Source organism: Ranitomeya imitator, chromosome 2, assembly GCF_032444005.1.
Source record: "Ranitomeya imitator isolate aRanImi1 chromosome 2, aRanImi1.pri, whole genome shotgun sequence".
Taxonomy (NCBI): domain Eukaryota; kingdom Metazoa; phylum Chordata; class Amphibia; order Anura; family Dendrobatidae; genus Ranitomeya; species Ranitomeya imitator.
Window position 1 is genome coordinate 763,529,922 of NC_091283.1, and position 17,523 is coordinate 763,547,444.

General features: G+C 43.3%; 1 protein-coding gene across 1 annotated transcript in view; it reads left to right on the forward strand.

Annotated features, from left to right (window-relative positions):
* The first annotated feature begins 229 nt into the window (after positions 1-229).
* Positions 230-17,523, forward strand: part of LOC138665686 (uncharacterized) — a 97,448-nt gene continuing 80,154 nt past the window's right edge. Inside the window, exon 1 of the mRNA XM_069753400.1 lies at positions 230-568. Coding sequence (XP_069609501.1) covers positions 520-568 — 49 coding nt within the window. The 5' untranslated portion in view covers positions 230-519. The remainder of the gene's footprint in view (positions 569-17,523) is intronic.

Sequence of the window (17,523 nt, forward strand, 5' to 3'; positions counted from 1 at the left end):
ATAATATTTACTCCTGAGCTCTTTGTTTGCCAGAGATGTTCCATTTCATTGCTCCCATTCCATATTGTTATTTTATTACACTGGGCGCACTGGGATTGTGTAAGATCTCAGGCATTTTCAGGGGTGCTCCCCTAACAGAGGTAGGGAGATACATTCCTAAGGGCTGCTCCCTTTTTTTTCACTCGCTCCTGGCTGGGAGCCACCTACAGATCAGAACGGCCTCTGAGAGAGCCAGCAGCACTGATTGAGCTTTTAGCTCAGTTTCCTCTGTGGCAGAGACAAGAGTCCAGTCTCCGGTTCCCTTCTCCAGCTGGAAAGCTGCTTCTCCTTAGATAACTGGCTGTGCACATTGCAATCTGGGACCCGACTATCATGGAGACGGACCGAGAAGCCGATTACTTTATAGCCTTGAATTAAGCAAAGAGGATTCCGCAGCATTAGATCCAAAGCCTCTACTTTCCGGAGGGAGACACAAGTGCACACCGCAAGCTGCGACCATCTGCTTGTCACAGGGGGACAATGTTTAACTGGCACAAAACCTTTGCAATCTTGCCACATTGGAAGAGAGGTATGGCTTCAATGCTCTTTACTAATATCAATTATCACACAGTAATAGATGTATTACAATAATAATAGAGATAATTGTAGATTGTGAGCCTTCGCGGGCAGGGTCCTCTCTCCTCCTGTACCAGTTATGACTTGTATTGTTTAAGATTATTGTACTTGTTGTTATTACGTATACCCCTCCTTACATGTAAAGCGCCATGGAATAAATGGCGCTATAACAATAAATAATAATAATAATGACCATAGTAGACAGAAAATCCATCTGTGACTCCAGGAGTCCATGTGCTTATTAGTCATCTAGGGTCTATCAGCTCTTAGGGCTCACTGCTTGTTACTCTATTATCAGCATACTTTCTTCTTCATGCTTTAAGTTTTTTTTTTTTTTCAAAAGTCATTTAAGAGACCCTAACCTTGACAAAGTGCCACATCACACCATCACATAGTCCAAACTGCAACGTGAATGCCCAAAAGATAAATGGCTTTGGTTTTATTACATTTTTACTGAAAATAAACAAAAAAAGTAGTACATTTATGGAAATGATGGGGATTAGAGGGTAATGTGTAGAAGAATTTTTTTTTTTTTTTTATTACTTGTAAACTTGTAGTTAAAGCAGAACACTGCAATAAAAGTGCTACAGATTGATTATTAGCTGTCACGTCTCTTCACATTTATGAATGAGCAGAAATGAAGGCAAGACTGTGAGATTTCAGAATACGGGCTGCCGTCCACCATAACGTAGAATCTATGGAAGAATCTGTCACCTGACTGCTTTATATGGCTGGTTGTTGTTTGGTTCAGCTGTACTACAATCACTGCAGCTATAGCACTAGACATGGCTAATATACAGTATATGAATGAGAAAGAAATACATGTATGGTTTATTTTATCGCTTTTAGGTCATTGAATCTCCTGAAAAATTTGTAGTTTTGGTTCAGTTTGCAGTCAAAAGATTTCAATATGTCATGAACCTTTTTCCAGTTTTCTGCATTGACCAAATTATTGCATTGAAGGACATATCCAATACTTTAGAAGTCGTGTGCATCTCTGAACACCATTTTACTACAGCAGTGCTCGGCTATCTCCGGCAGTCCCATTGAGAATAAATGGAGCAAAGGAGTGTATGCTTGACCTCCGCTGCATTCAGTTGGGGAAAGCCCCATTCTCTTGATCTGTGGAAATCACAGCGGTCAGACCCCCAGCGATTGGAAAGTTATCCCCTATCATATGGATAGGAGGTAACTTCTAATATTGGTATATAGTTATATCCTTTATGTTCAAGAGGCATGGGGTGGAGGAGAAATGGCTGATAAGTGAAGAAGCAGGTGTCTCTGATAAGATTATATATATATGTATACAATATATACAGTATATATAATATGTTTCTTATATTTAGTTGTAATATAAGTTTGTTTAAAGTACAATTCCCATTTAAGGTAATATCAAGTATGGAAAAAAGAAAGAGCCGCCATGTGTGTGATCTGGCAGCTCATTCTCATTTAAGTCAATACCAGATGTAGCTCATGATCAGACATGGCGCTTGTGAAAGTATTCACCCCCTTGGCTTTTACCTAATTTATTATATTGCAACCTGTGTTTAAAACATTTTTGCATTCCGCTTTGTGTGTGATGCACCAGCACTAAATAGTCTAAGTAGGTGAAGTGAGAAAAATATAGGCATAAATTAAATTTATGGGATCAAATAAATAAAAATTGGGATGTGCATATGTATTGCGATGAAGCCCCTAAAAAGTTCTGGTGAAAGCAAGTGCCTTTATAAGTCACATGCTTAGTGAGAGGAAGTCCACCTGTGTGCAATGTATATACACACCTTCTCTGAAAGGCACAGAGGTTGCAACACCATTAACAAGAGGCACCGCTAACCAAACAACACCATGAAGACCAAAGAGATCTCCAGACAAGTCAGGGACAAAGTTGTTGAGAAGTCCAAGTTTAAGTAATAAAACAAATCCCAATTTCTGATGAGCCCCTGGAGCACCATCAAATCCATTATAATCAAATGGAAAAAATATGGTAGCACAGCTAACCTGCCAAGAGAGGGCCGCCCACCAAAACTCTCAGCCCAGATAAGAATGGCATTAATCTGGCAGAGCAGAGACCAAAGGTAATCCTGAAGTAGCTGCTGGAGTATCTGTCCATACGACCACAATAAGTCGTACACTCCATAGAGGTGGCTTTTATGGATTAGTGGGCAGAAAAAAAGCCTTTACTTACACGCACAAATTGTCAGGCTCGTTTTGTGTTTGCCAAAAGACATGTGAGAGACTCCCCAAATGTATGAAGGAAGGGGCTGGGGTCAGGTGATACCAAAGTTGAACTTTTTGGCCACCAAGGTAAACACTATGTCTAGTGCCAAGCCAACACAGCTCATCACCCTAAGAAAACTATCCCCACAGTGAAACATAGTGGTGGCAGCATAATTCAGTGGGAATGTCTTTTGGCACCCGGGACAGGAAAGATGGTCCTAGTCAAGGGGAAGATGGATGGCGCAAAATACAGTGATATCCTTAAGCAAAACTTGTCTCAGTCTGTCAGTGATTTGAGACTGGGATGGAGGTTCACCTTCCAACAAAACAATGACCCAATGCATATTGTTAAATCAACACTCAAGTGGTTTAAGGGGAAAGGTATAATGCTTTGGAGTAGTCTAGTCAAAGCCAAGGCCTTAACCCAATTGAGAATCTGTGGTCAGACTTGAAGATTTCTGTTCACCAGAGGAAACCATCTACCGTATATACTCGAGTATAAGCCGACCCGAGTATAAGCCGCCCCCCTAATTTTGTCACAAAAAACTGGGAAAACTTATTGACTCGAGTATAAGCCTAGGGTAGGAAATGCAGAGGCTACCGGTGAATTTCAAAAATAAAAATAGATGCTCCATACCATTCATTATGGCCCCATAGCTGTGCCATATAGTGCTCTGCACCGTTCATTATTGCCCCATAGATGTACCATAGAAAGGTGTGCCATATAGTGCTCTGCACCGTTCATTATTGCCCCATAGCTGTGCCATATAGTGCTCTGCACAGTTCATTATTGCCCCATAGCTGTGCCATATAGTGCTCTGCACCGTTCATTCTTGCCCCATAACTGTGCCATATAGTGCTCTCCACCGTTCATTCTTGCCCCATAGCTGTGCCATATAGTGCTCTGCACAGTTCATTAATGCCCCATAGCTGTGCCATATAGTGCTCTGCACCGTTCATTCTTGCCCCATAGCTGTGCCATATAGTGCTCTGCACCGTTCATTCTTGCCCCATAGCTGTGCCATATAGTGCTCTGCACCGTTCATTCTTGCCCCATAACTGTGCCATATAGTGCTCTGCACTGTTCATTCTTGCCCCATAACTGTGCCATATAGTGCTCTGCACCGTTCATTCTTGCCCCATAACTGTGCCATATAGTACTCTGCACCGTTCATTCTTGCCCCATAGCTGTGCCATATAGTGCTCTCAACGTTCATTGCCACATAGCTGTGCCATATAGTGCTCTGCACCGTTCATTATTGCCCCATAGCTGTGCCATATAGTGCTCTGCACAGTTCATTAATGCCCCATAGCTGTGCCATATAGTGCTCTGCACAGTTCATTATTGCCCCATAGCTGTGCCATATAGTGCTCTGCACCGTTCATTCTTGCCCCATAGCTGTGCCATATAGTGCTCTGCACCGTTCATTCTTGCCCCATAACTGTGCCATATAGTGCTCTGCACCGTTCATTCTTGCCCCATAGCTGTGCCATATAGTGCTCTGCACCGTTCATTATTGCCCCATAGCTGTGCCATATAGTGCTCTGCACCGTTCATTCTTGCCCCATAGCTGTGCCATATAGTGCTCTGAACCGTTCATTATTGCCCCATAGCTGTGCCATATAGTGCTCTGCACCGTTCATTTTTGCCCCATAGATGCTCCATAGAAAGCTCTGCCATTGCTGCTGCTGCAATAATAAAAAAAAATGCCATACTCACCTCTCTTGCTTGCAGCTCCCAGCGTCTCTCCGCACTGACTGAGCAGACAGAGGGCGGCGCCCTCTGACCTGCACAGTCATTGCAAGAGGACGCGAAGACAGAGCGGCGCCCGGCGGGTGGAACGCGGACAGGTGAATATAAAATACTCACCTAGTCCCGGCGCTCCTGACACTGCCCCTGCCTGTCACACTGTCTCCGGGTGCCGCAGCTCTTCCTGTCAGCGGTCACTGGCACCGCTCACAGTCCATATTAATTTCTCTAATGAGCGGTCCCGGGACCGCTGAACAGGGGAAGAGCTGCGGCACCCGAAGACCGTGGGATGGGCAGGGGGAGCGTCAGGAGCGCCGGGACTAGATGAGTATGCCTCAGCGCCCTCTCCCCCTCACCTGCCGCCCACCGTGACTCGAGTATAAGCCGAGAGGGGCACTTTCAGCCCAAAAATTTGGGCTGAAAATCTCGGCTTATACTCGAGTATATACGGTAACTTGAAAGAGCTGGAGCAGTTCTGCCTTGAGGAATGGGCAAAAATCCCAGTGGCAATATGTGGAAAGCTCATAGAGACTTATCTAAAGCATCTTGCAGCTGTAATTGCCCCAAAAGAAGGCTTTACAAAATACTGACTTTAGGAGGTGAACAGTTAAGCACAGTGAAGCTTTCAGTTATTTTGACCTATTTGCTGCTTGCTTCACAAAAATAAGAAAAACAAAATGTTCACAATTGTAGACAAGTTATTTACATGAACTGATGCAAACCCTAAAAAAAAACACTGAAATTCCAGGTTATGATGTAGCAAAACAAAAACTGCCAAAAAGGGTGAATACTTTTGCAAGCCATTGTAGTGAAACATTTGAATGACAAATTCAGCTCTGCTATATTATCATACAGAATATAACAACACAAAGAATACACTATAGTTATATAGTTATAAATAACCCATTTTATTAGAACAAAACTCTTTCATTGCACATATGCAAACAATTTGGGCATAGCAGAGAACCCCTTTATATAAATCCCTTTATGAATCATTGTAGAATGTTGTTTTATGAATTAGAGGGAAATTAACATTTAAATACACACAGACAGTTTAGTTTACATAACAGTAATTGTATGATTTTTAGCAGTGAGCCTGATCAAAGGGACTGGGAAACAGCAAGGTGCCATTTTGCAAATGTTGTACATCCTACACCCTATAACATCTGTCTAAACAGAACTGGAAACCCTGCCTAAACACTGCCCTACCATAAATTATCTTATCTCTGCTTGATCATAAACTCTTAAAACCAACTTTTTCCCTGAAGCCTCAAATTAGGAAAATAATCTGATGAAATCCTTTCAACACACTTCAATCATGTTACAGATCAGTGCCCTCTTCTCAGCGGAAAAAGTGAGGAAAAGCAAGACAACAGAGGGATGTGTTTTTCCAAAATACAACTTTTAAGGCGACTATTTCCTTTACAATTGTAAACACTATTGACATGTTATCCTTTAATCTTCTTTAGTCCGGCCTTAACATGCCCATAACATCTGATCAGGCTAGACACTTTAAGGCGTGCGAGGGGGTTGCCTCTAAATTCCACACAGGATGATCTATACAGGACATTGCAAAGGTGCGCAAGTGTGTCAGCACAATGGGCGATGATGTAGTGTTAATCAGTGAAGCGAATGGTAATGCAGCACAGACACATTGCCACATCACCATAGCCAAGTGCCCATTTCATGTAATTGTGAAGTTGCTTGAATGGGGGTATTCTCGTGCACTGGCCTAAAACAGAAAGAAAACAAGTGGTTCATTGGATAATTGCATTGACCCTTTGCCACAGATCCGGTCTGAATTCCATCAACATCAATTCCATCAACCTTGTAACATTGATAAAGTCAATAATGCTTGCTACATCCCAAGTACTCAAACACCTTGGAGTGTGCTATAAGTTAGTAGTCATTTACTGTGCCTTATATTAGGCAACAAAACTTGGATTTTTCCCCAATAATTGTTTTTTATGGGAGATAGAAACAGCACTGAATCTTCCGTTTAGGCTACTTTCACACTAGCGTCGGTACGGGCCCGTCGCAGTGTGTCGGGCCGACGTACCGACGCATGCTGTGAAGTAAAAGCACAACGGGGCAGCGGATGCAGTTTCACAACGCATCCGCTGCCCCATTGTAAGGTCCGGGGAGGAGGGGGCGGAGTTCCGACCGCGCATGCGTGGTCGGAAAAAGTGGATCCGATGGACAAAAAAAGTTGCAAGCAACGGTTTTTTGTCCCAAAGGACTGCAAAAACACGTCGCATCCGTCGCACGACGGATGCAACGTGTGGCAATCCGTCGCAAATGAAAGTCTATGGAGAAAAAAACGCATCCTGCAGGCAACTTTGCAGGATGCGTAGTTTTGGAGAAAAAATGCATTGTGACGTTCGTGAAAGTAGCCTTACTTGGATCCTCTTAATGCATTAGCCATTTACACTGGCCGATTACGACATAGACGCTGATCAGCGGTCATTGAATGGGCTGACCACACTTCTATGCACATAGAATGATCTTTAATACATTTAATGTGTTGATAAAACATGATTTTATTCGCAGCACATGTCCTGTTTATACAGGATGATGTGCTGCGGAGAATGATAATTTTTAGGCAAGTTTAAAAATTATCTCAACTGAAGAACAAGCATTTTGCTTGCCATTGGGTGACTATCTGGCCTGGACCATAATTGGAAAACAATTCCTAGGAAGGCTAATTTGTAATTATTGACCTATAAAAATGGGCTTTAAGTCCACGTGTCCACCTGTCTGTCTTGCTATCTATCTATCTATGGAAAGTGACAACCAATAAGGCAAAGGAATCCTTAGTAATCCTCGCAAAATATCAGCTGCAAGGGGACAAAACAATGGGAAGGTCTTCCTGGGAATATTATAACGTAATAAGGCATACTCACCGGCGCTGGCTTCTACACTTCTCTGCACCAAGGCAGGAAGTGGTCATGTATCGTTTTTATTGTCTTGACCGCTGAGGCCGGTGATGGCTCTAGCGGATTAAGGGTAGGTGAGTAAAACAGGATGTTAACCTCCCCATATCACATGACGTCCCTTTACAGTTACATGAATCATTGAGTTAACTAACAGTCTCATAGGTCAAGTGATTGAGGAACGGAAAGTAACCTTTCTTGTCCCAGTGAGGACATCCGGAACAGCTAGTACTGGATCCATGGGAGTTTGAGCTGGTGATGCATCATGTTGCAACATTCCCTGCCATTTAGAAAATTTTGTTAGGAGAGAAACTCCTTTGAGTAAATTAATTACTTGCACTGCTAAGCCATTTACATGTGGTATGATTGTGATTTTAATGGTACATAACACCAAAACAGATCCTCTTACAAGAGACATATAAATACATAGTAAAAGCCTTAAACTTGAGCTTACAAGCACCCACCAAAAGACTTTCCATATAGTGGTTGTTCGAGATTTAAACCCCTTACGACCTATGGTGCATATATGCATCATAGGACGCCTCTCCCTCTTTGGCGTGGGCTCGGGCATTGAAACTGCACATTTTCCGTCACGACAGCTAATCTAGTCAGCTGTCATGTGCCCCTAACAGCCAGAGGTCGAATTGCGATCCTCCCACGGTGCAAACTGAATGCGTGTCATTAGCTCTGCCCATTCGACCCATATCACAGGACCGCAGGGCGCCGATGGGCTGGCAAGACAACCCGGGGTCTGCAGTAGACCACTATGGTTGTCATTGATGAACAGCTATGAGCGTTGCTCTCACCCAGCCCAGAACTCGAAAAATGGTGATGCTACGGGTCTCAGAAAATGGCGCCTTTTTTTACTACTTAAATAAAAAAGAACCAAAACATATTTGGTATCTGCAAACTCATAATGACCTGCAGAATCATAATGGCAAAACAGTTTTAGCACTTAGTGTCCATGGTAGAAACAAAAGAAACAACAATTGCGGAATTGCATTTTTTTTGCAATTTAACCGCACTTGAAACTTTTTTCCCATGTTCCAGTACACTACGTATATGGTAAAATCAATGTTGTTGTTCAATAGTGCAACTATTTCTGCAAAAAACAAGACCTTAACGGCCATATTGACAGAAAAAAAAGCTATGGTTCTGGGAAGGAGGGGAGCAAAAAACGAAAAAAAAAGGTGGTAAAGGGGTTAAACAAAATAAAAAAAAAAGCTGGAAAATTGTTAACATAATAAAATAACCAATATATACCCCACAGTTCCTGTTTGAATGCTCTGTTATTTCACGCTGGATCTTCAGCTATAACACTATCATTCTCATGATCACTGCAGCCAATCACTTGCCCTAGCAGTCACATACCGTGAATGCACATATTGCTTCTGAGGCCAGTGATTGGAAGAAGTGGTCATGTGATTGATAGATGAGACGTCATCACTGCAGCACTTGCAGTCAGTCACCACCAGAGCGGCAACACTGGAAAATTGAATATATAAGTAATTCTTTAAACAAATTTCCAGCCCTTTACAAAAAATCAATTAACATAAAGCTTTAGTTGGCAGTCTGGTAATTTCTTGTATACGTGCACGTTTTTCCATCTGAATCTTTAATTGGAGTAAGACAAGTGACATGACACATTTTTTGTCCCTAGATGAGCACTTTGGAGCCATATATCTGAGGGATTTCTATCTGTTGATTTAGCTGTAGTTCAGCGTTCATGGAACATTGTAAACTTTATTTAGGTTTATACGTATACTAAAAGCTTAGCTATCGCTATCAAGGGTAAAGGTGTGCAGTAAATGTACTGTAAGCTGAAAAGTTGTATCTAACCTCCATCTTTTTTTCTTTAATTGGTTTCAGTGAATACATATTTTCTCTCTCCATGCTTCTTGAGACTGTGGTCTTAGGCTACTTTCACACTTCCGTCTTTATAAAGACGTTGCAATGCGTCATTCTGTGCAAAAAACGCATCCTGCAAAGTTGCCCGCTGAATGCGTTTTTTGCACATAGACTTGTATTACCGACGCAGCGCGACGTATGGACACACTTTCCATACGTCGTGCACTGCATGCATCAGTAATTGGCGAACCGTTGTCACAAAAAAGTTCAATTTTTTGCTTTTTTTTGTGCGACGCGTCCGCCATTTTTGACCGTGCATGCGCGGCCGAAACTCCGCCCCCTCCTTCCCGGAACTCATAATGGGCAGCGGATGCGTCTGAAAACTGCATCCGCTGCCCACGTTGTGCACTACTTTGCACAACGTCCGTTGGTACGTCGGGCCGACGGTCTGCGACGGCCCTGTACCGACGGAAGTTAATCTGGTGGTTTAGTGTTGGTGCTAGACCTTTTGACATAGGTCGATTATTGGCCAAACATTCATAGGAACACTTCTGCCCCATTTATACCTGTCCATCGATCAGCTGCCAAAGGAGAAATCACTTATTTATTGCCTGATCATGTCTTTTATGCAGAACTGAAATTTGTCACTGGTTGGCAGATTCTCCCCTCATGTATTGATTGAATGATTGGGATGTGCTGCTGACAGTAATGACGAGGGGAACAAAATATTATACAGTCATTCATACACTCCCCTCTCCTTGTCATTGCTACTTGAAAATGGTCCTTAACAAGCACCAATCGACTTCCAAGATTGTCGTTAACTATTTACTATGGAGCTTTAGGACCTGAAAGAGAATCTGTCAGTAAGACCAACTCTCCATCTATATGGGCATGTAGGTCATAGGAAGCTGAATAAAATGATACCTTGAGATCTGCGATCTGATGTCTTATTCCAGAGAAATCCATGTTTTTTCTTAATATGTAAATGAGCTAAGATCTATGAGCTGGACCTAGATCTCCAGGAAATCTGCCTCCACAGCTTATTTTACATAACAAGAGGGGTTACCAGTGAGACCTATAGATCAGGAGAGCAGACTGTCAGTCATTACACATCACACTGGTAATGCCACTTTCAATTAAAATTCTATTATTGAGTGGGGGGGGGGGGGGGAGGGGGATCCTGTCAATTTTTTCAGTATTTTCTGACATCCATAAAGAAATGAAGAAAATGGTAGAATTTTGTTGTGGTGGGAACGTGAAGAGTATAAGAAACACGCAAAAAATTGTCAGGACATCTTCCAGCTGTTTTTATAGCCTTACCATTGACATGGATTGTAAAGTATTGGGTGTCTTCCTAGTGCAACATGCCTGAAGAATGGATGTTACTTTTTTAATAATAAGAATAATAATAATCTATTTTTATATAACACCAACATATTCCGCAGCACTTTACAGTTTAACAGGTCAGTTTTTTAAAGGGAATCTGTCACCCCCAAAATCGAAGATGAGCTAAGCCCACTGGCAACAGGGGCTTATCTACAGCATTCTGGAATGCTGTAGATAAGCCCCCCGATGTATCCTGAAAGATGAGAAAAAGAGGTTAGATTATACTCACCCAGGGGCGGTCCCGCTGCGGTCTGGTCCGATGGGCTTCGCGGTCTGGGGCCTCCCATCTTCTTACGATGACACCCTCTTCTTCTCTTCATGCTGCGGCTCCGGCACAGGCGTACTTTGTCTGCCATGTTGAGGGCACAGCAAAGTACTGCAGTGCGCAGGCGCTGGGTCTCTCTGACCTTTCCCAGCGCCTGCGCACTGCAGTACTTTGCTCTGCCCTCAACATGGCAGACAAAGTACGCCTGTGCCGGAGCCGCAGCATGAAGAGAAGGGGATGTCATCCTATGAAGATGGGAGGCCCCGGACCGCGACGCCCATGGGATCGGACCGCAGCGGGACCGCACCTGGGTGAGTATAATCTAACCTCTTTTTCTCATCTTTTAGGATACATCGGGGGCTTATCTACAGCATTACAGAATGCTGTAGATAAGCACCTGATGCCGGTGGGCTTAGCTCACCTTCGATTTTGGGGGTGACAGGTTCCCTTTTAAATATCATCTTTTAAATGCCTGACTCATTCAAAAGAAGCTCAGAAGCCTGAACACTTGACCAGCAAGTGGTTTTTACATAGAAATCAATATTCTTATTTTGAGCGTTTTAAGGTTTTTGTTTTTTACGGAGTTATCCCCACGGAAAATGGTGGAAAAACACGGTGTAAACACATCCTAATGGGGGGAAAACCAGCATCTGTCTTCCAATTGCTGCTGCTGAACAGAGACCCTACAGAAAGGGAAAGGGGGAACTGTTGGCTTCAAGAGAATAAGGAAGTTGTGAATTTGAGGCTAGGTTCACATTGCGTTAGTGGGTGTCTGCTAACGGAATCCGTTACATAGCGCCACTAACGCAATGTAACGGATCCATTAGCGCACCCATTGACCGCAATGTATGTAATGCATCCCTAACGCATGCCATTTTTGGCACGCGTTAGCGATGCTGCATTATTTTCTGACGGACCTCGAACGCTGTCTGCAGCGTGTTTGGGTCCGTTCTCGCTAGCGCAGATCGGACATCTGCGCTAGCGCGATCGCTAAACGCAATCCCCTTTTAAACACTGCGTTAACGCAGTCCGTTGGCGTATGCACTAGACGGAGTGCACAACGCAAACGTGACCCTAGCAGATTTGTTGTTGTCTATATGTAATATTGATTTATGAAAAACTATAATAATGGTTACACAATAATGTTGTTTTGTGCAGGATTAATCACATGACTCCAGTCCCTGGGTAATAGTCACTTAAGCAGATAAGAATGATGTGATTTATTATACCTGAGAGTCAAATGAGTGGGTAATAAAAGTGACAATATTGTGAAAGAATGGTAAACAATGTTGGATTTCACCTCTTGTCTCACACTCCCTGGTTGTCATTGCCTTTCTGCTCCTGACCTTTCCTTCTTTCTCTCTTTCATCACCTCATCTTTCTCCTGTTGACAGGAACTCTACTACCATTTGCTTAGGAGTAAAATTCCCTGTCAATGCATTAGACATTGGGAGCAGTGGAAGGAAGTATGTGGCTTCTGCTCCTACAGGTTCTGCAAACAGCAAATTGTTGAGTTTGGCAACACTTATGAGTAGGGTTGTGCGACCTTCACTTTTATAGGATCGGGTCGGGTTTCACGAAACCCGACTTTTGGAAAAGTCGGGTCGAGTGAAATCGGCCGATCCTATAAAAAAGTCGGGGTCGGGGTCGGCCGAAACTCGAAACCCAATGCAGTGCATTGGGTTTCCATGGTTCCCAGGGTCTGAAGGAGCGGAAACTCTCCTTCAGGCCCTGGGATCCATATTTAAGTGTAAAATATAGAATTAAAATAAAAAATATTGCAATACTTACCCTCTGACGCGCCCTGGTACTAACCGGCAGCCTTCCTCCTTCGAATCCGCGCTTCTAGGACCTTGCCGTGACGTCGCGGTGACGTCGCGGCTTGTGATTGGCCGCGCGGCCGCCCATGTGACCGCTCGCGCGGCCAATCACAAGCCGCGACGTCACCCGCGACGTCACCGAAGGTCCTGGAAGGGCTGATTCTTAGGAAGGAAGGCTGTCGGAAGGAAGCAGGGCGCTTCCGAGGGTGAGTATATTCCTATTAGGTATATACTCACCCTCGGAAGCGCCCTGCTTCCTTCCGACAGCCTTCCTTCCTAAGAATCAGCCCTTCCAGGACCTTCGGTGACGTCGCGGGTGACGTCGCGGCTTGTGATTGGCCGCGCGAGCGGTCACATGGGCGGCCGCGCGGCCAATCACAAGCCGCGACGTCACCGCGACGTCACGGCAAGGTCCTAGAAGCGCGGATTCGAAGGAGGAAGGCTGCCGGTTAGTACCAGGGCGCGTCAGAGGGTAAGTATTGCAATATTTTTTATTTTAATTCTATATTTTACACTTTAATCTGAATTCCGATACCAATTCCCGATATCTTAAACATATCGGGAATCGGGATCGGAATTCCGATTCCAGATTCAAAAGATCGCCGACTTCATGGCCGATCCCCCACTGGGGTCGGGTTTCATGAAACCCGACCTTGCCAAAAGTCGGCGACTTTTGAACAATTTCGACCCGTTTCGCTCAACCCTACTTATGAGTTGTTGTATCAGACGAGGTCTGGCTATCTCACAGTGGCAATTTCTCAGTGGTAGGTGAAGTACTAGATTTGATCTGTGGTCACCTTCGTGCTAGCGTAGAGGATTTTGTGGTGCACTTAATAAAAGGGATTATTAGGTGCACAGTAACCATGCGATTATGCTGCAGCGCGGGTGCCACGGCCGGCACCTGCCTGCAGACGCATTTTTGTTTTTTTCATTATTCAGTATGTGATGGTATTCATTACGCAAACTAGAGGGCAGGTCAGTGAGAGATCAGTGCTACCTGTCAGCAGGCTGCATTATGAATATCTAATCAGAGCACCACATACCCCAGCCACACCTTAGGGCACGAGCATATCATTAACACAAAACTGAAAATAAAGATTAAGAAACAGCCACAAGACAGATTTCATCAACCAAGGTATCATTATAATGGCACCGGCCTGACACTGTGTGTAGGTTACTGTGCACAGTCCTGCTGACAGGTTCCCTTTAAGTCTTGGCATGAGCATGGTGCCACATAATAACCTGCCTGTGGTAAGGGAGAGAGCTGTTGTTTTCTGCTTATTTTTCTGGCTTCGTACCCCATCATTGTTGTACCCGGATAAACAGGATCCTAAGATTTTGCAAACGTAAATAGTACACCTTGCAGAATAACGTAATTGGGCACTGCAGTGGATTACTATACAAATGGCAATTTCTTCTCCAGAGGATAGAAGGACAATGCTTACTTTATTCATCTGAGCCAAAGATGTTCCTGTTCATTAATGAACTTCCTTCTAATTATTTATTATATCTATGAAACTAGCTAAATGAATTACTTATTATAAAGCCTGTCTGTCACGATTCTGTTGTCGGGAGTCACAGGATCAGGGGCTCCTTCCCTGTCCCTAACATTAGGGGGCGCACTAGCCCACCCTGTTCAACAGATTACTTCTGTTGGTGAAGACGTCGGGGCCACGTATCTTGCCTTAACTCCTGAATCTACCTTCAGTCTGTATCCTTCCCCCACCCAGGGAAGAGGGGAGCAGCAGTGTACCGTAATACACCCACCAGACTCAAAAAGATAATACAAACAGGGGTAACGGAAAATACCAAACATACAAATATATGCACACATATACCAGGTATGCACCATGAAGTGGAGGATTGGGTTAAACCAAAGTACAGGTCCTTCTCAAAAAATTAGCATATAGTGTTAAATTTCATTATTTACCATAATGTAATGATTACAATTAAACTTTCATATATTATAGATTCATTATCCACCAACTGAAATTTGTCAGGTCTTTTATTGTTTTAATACTGATGATTTTGGCATACAACTCCTGATAACCCAAAAAAACTGTCTCAATAAATTAGCATATTTCACCCATCCAATCAAATAAAAGTATTTTTTAATAACAAACAAAAAAACCAACAAATAATAATGTTCAGTTATGCACTCAATACTTGGTCGGGAATCCTTTGGCAGAAATGACTGCTTCAATGCGGCGTGGCATGGAGGCAATCAGCCTGTGACACTGCTGAGATGTTATGGAGGCCCAGGATGCTTCAATAGCGGCCTTAAGCTCATCCAGAGTGTTGGGTCTTGCGTCTCTCAACTTTCTCTTCACAATATCCCACAGATTCTCTATGGGGTTCAGGTCAGGAGAGTTGGCAGGCCAATTGAGCACAGTAATACCATGGTCAGTAAACCATTTACCAGTGGTTTTGGCACTGTGAGCAGGTGCCAGGTCGTGCTGAAAAATGAAATCTTCATCTCCATAAAGCATTTCAGCCGATGGAAGCATGAAGTGCTCCAAAATCTCCTGATAGCTAGCTGCATTGACCCTGCCCTTGATGAAACACAGTGGACCAACACCAGCAGCTGACATGGCACCCCACACCATCACTGACTGTGGGTACTTGACACTGGACTTCAGGCATTTTGGCATTTCCTTCTCCCCAGTCTTCCTCCAGACTCTGGCACCTTGATTTCCGAATGACATGCAAAATTTGCTTTCATCAGAAAAAAGTACTTGGGACCACTTAGCAACAGTCCAGTGCTGCTTCTCTGTAGCCCAGGTCAGGCGCCTCTGCCGCTGTTTATGGTTCAAAAGTGGCTTTACCTGGGGAATGTGGCACCTGTAGCCCATTTCCTGCACACGCCTGTGCACAGTGGCTCTGGATGTTTCCACACCAGACTCAGTCCACTGCTTCCTCAGGTTCCCCAAGGTCTGGAATCGGTCCTTCTCCACAATCTTCCTCAGGGTCCGGTCTCCTCTTCTCGTTGTACAGCGTTTTCTGCCACATTGTTTCCTTCCAACAGACTTACCATTGAGGTGCCTTGATACAGCACTCTGGGAACAGCCTATTTGTTGAGAAATTTCTTTCTGGGTCTTACCCTCTTGCTTGAGGGTGTCAATGATGGCCTTCTTGACATCTGTCAGGTCGCTAGTCTTACCCATGATGGGGGTTTTGAGTAATGAACCAGGCAGGGAGTTTATAAAAGCCTCAGGTATCTTTTGCATGTGTTTAGAGTTAATTAGTTGATTCAGAAGATTAGGGTAATAGGTCGTTTAGAGAACCCTTTCTTGATATGCTAATTTATTGAGACAGGTTTTTTGGGTTATCAGGAGTTGTATGCCAAAATCATCAGTATTAAAACAATAAAAGACCTGACAAATTTCAGTTGGTGGATAATTAATCTATAATATATGAAAGTTTAATTGTAATCATTACATTATGGTAAATAATGAAATTTAACAATATATGCTAATTTTTTGAGAAGGACCTGTAGAAGAAGAAAGGGAATTATCACACATTCAAAAACCAAGCAACAGTCACAGATAAGTCCACCAAATGCCTTCTCCAATAATAACCAACAACAACCACCAGTCATGCAGCAAACGCTATGTCTGACAGTGAGTGCTAGCCAGAGCCCAGATTATATAGATGAGGGTGGCTAACAGTGCACAGCTGAGAGCCTTAGCTCCAAAAGCTCTCAACAGAGCAGATTAACCCCTGTACTGCCCAAATGAGTTGGAGAAATTAGACACTGCGGTCTCCTGGCTCCTCTCTGTCGTGGTAAACCCTTGACACTGTCATTACATTGGCACTTATGGGGGCACACATAACCCCTCGTGTGTCAGCAATTTAAGGACTCGGAAGTACAGTACCGTATGTGCTTTGCGGATATGAATATGGACTCATATATATATATATATTATTATAAATTTTATAGCAAAGTAATTTTGTCATCAATTTCTAAATTAATTCATTTTATCTAATTAAATGGAAAACTGTCTAACTTTCAGCTTCTGGTAAGTGTTCTGTTGTGAAAAAACTATGGCTATAAGATATTTTCATATCAAAGCATTCTTATTTTTCCATTTTTCACAGCGTCCCAACTTTTGTGGAATTAGTTTTGTGCATAAATTGTCTCATCAAAGATGCAGTAAGATCTTATCTTGATTATCAGCAATCACACTGCACTGTGGGCAGCCACATTCACCACTATGCAAACATCTATCAATACAAGTGGATCTCGCACAGTGCAAACATATGACTTACATACTTCCCTTTCATTAGCTAAAAAAACAACCTGTCCCCAAACAGCCCAGTCTTAGTGTCTCTCTTCTTCCTTGTTTTGTTTAGAGTCTGAGTTGATTGTGGTATTTTCTGTTGGTATTTATATCCTGGAAGAAATTCTTTCCAATCTATCTTTGCATATATGTATGTGGCATGAAAGCAATTATTTCTAAGGCTGGGGTCACCCGACCATATTTTCTCTCACCCGAGAAAAAAATCGGGCCAATTATGCTAATCACACTCCGATCAGCGTTTGATCACAGTGTGAAACAATTTTCTCAGATGTGGAAAAGATGGAAAAAATAATTCTTTTTAATGAACCAATTGACTTGCATGGCAGAGTGCGATCAGATTTATGGATGCAATTTGTGCACGCTGCAACTGTTTTTCCTCGGGCAGACT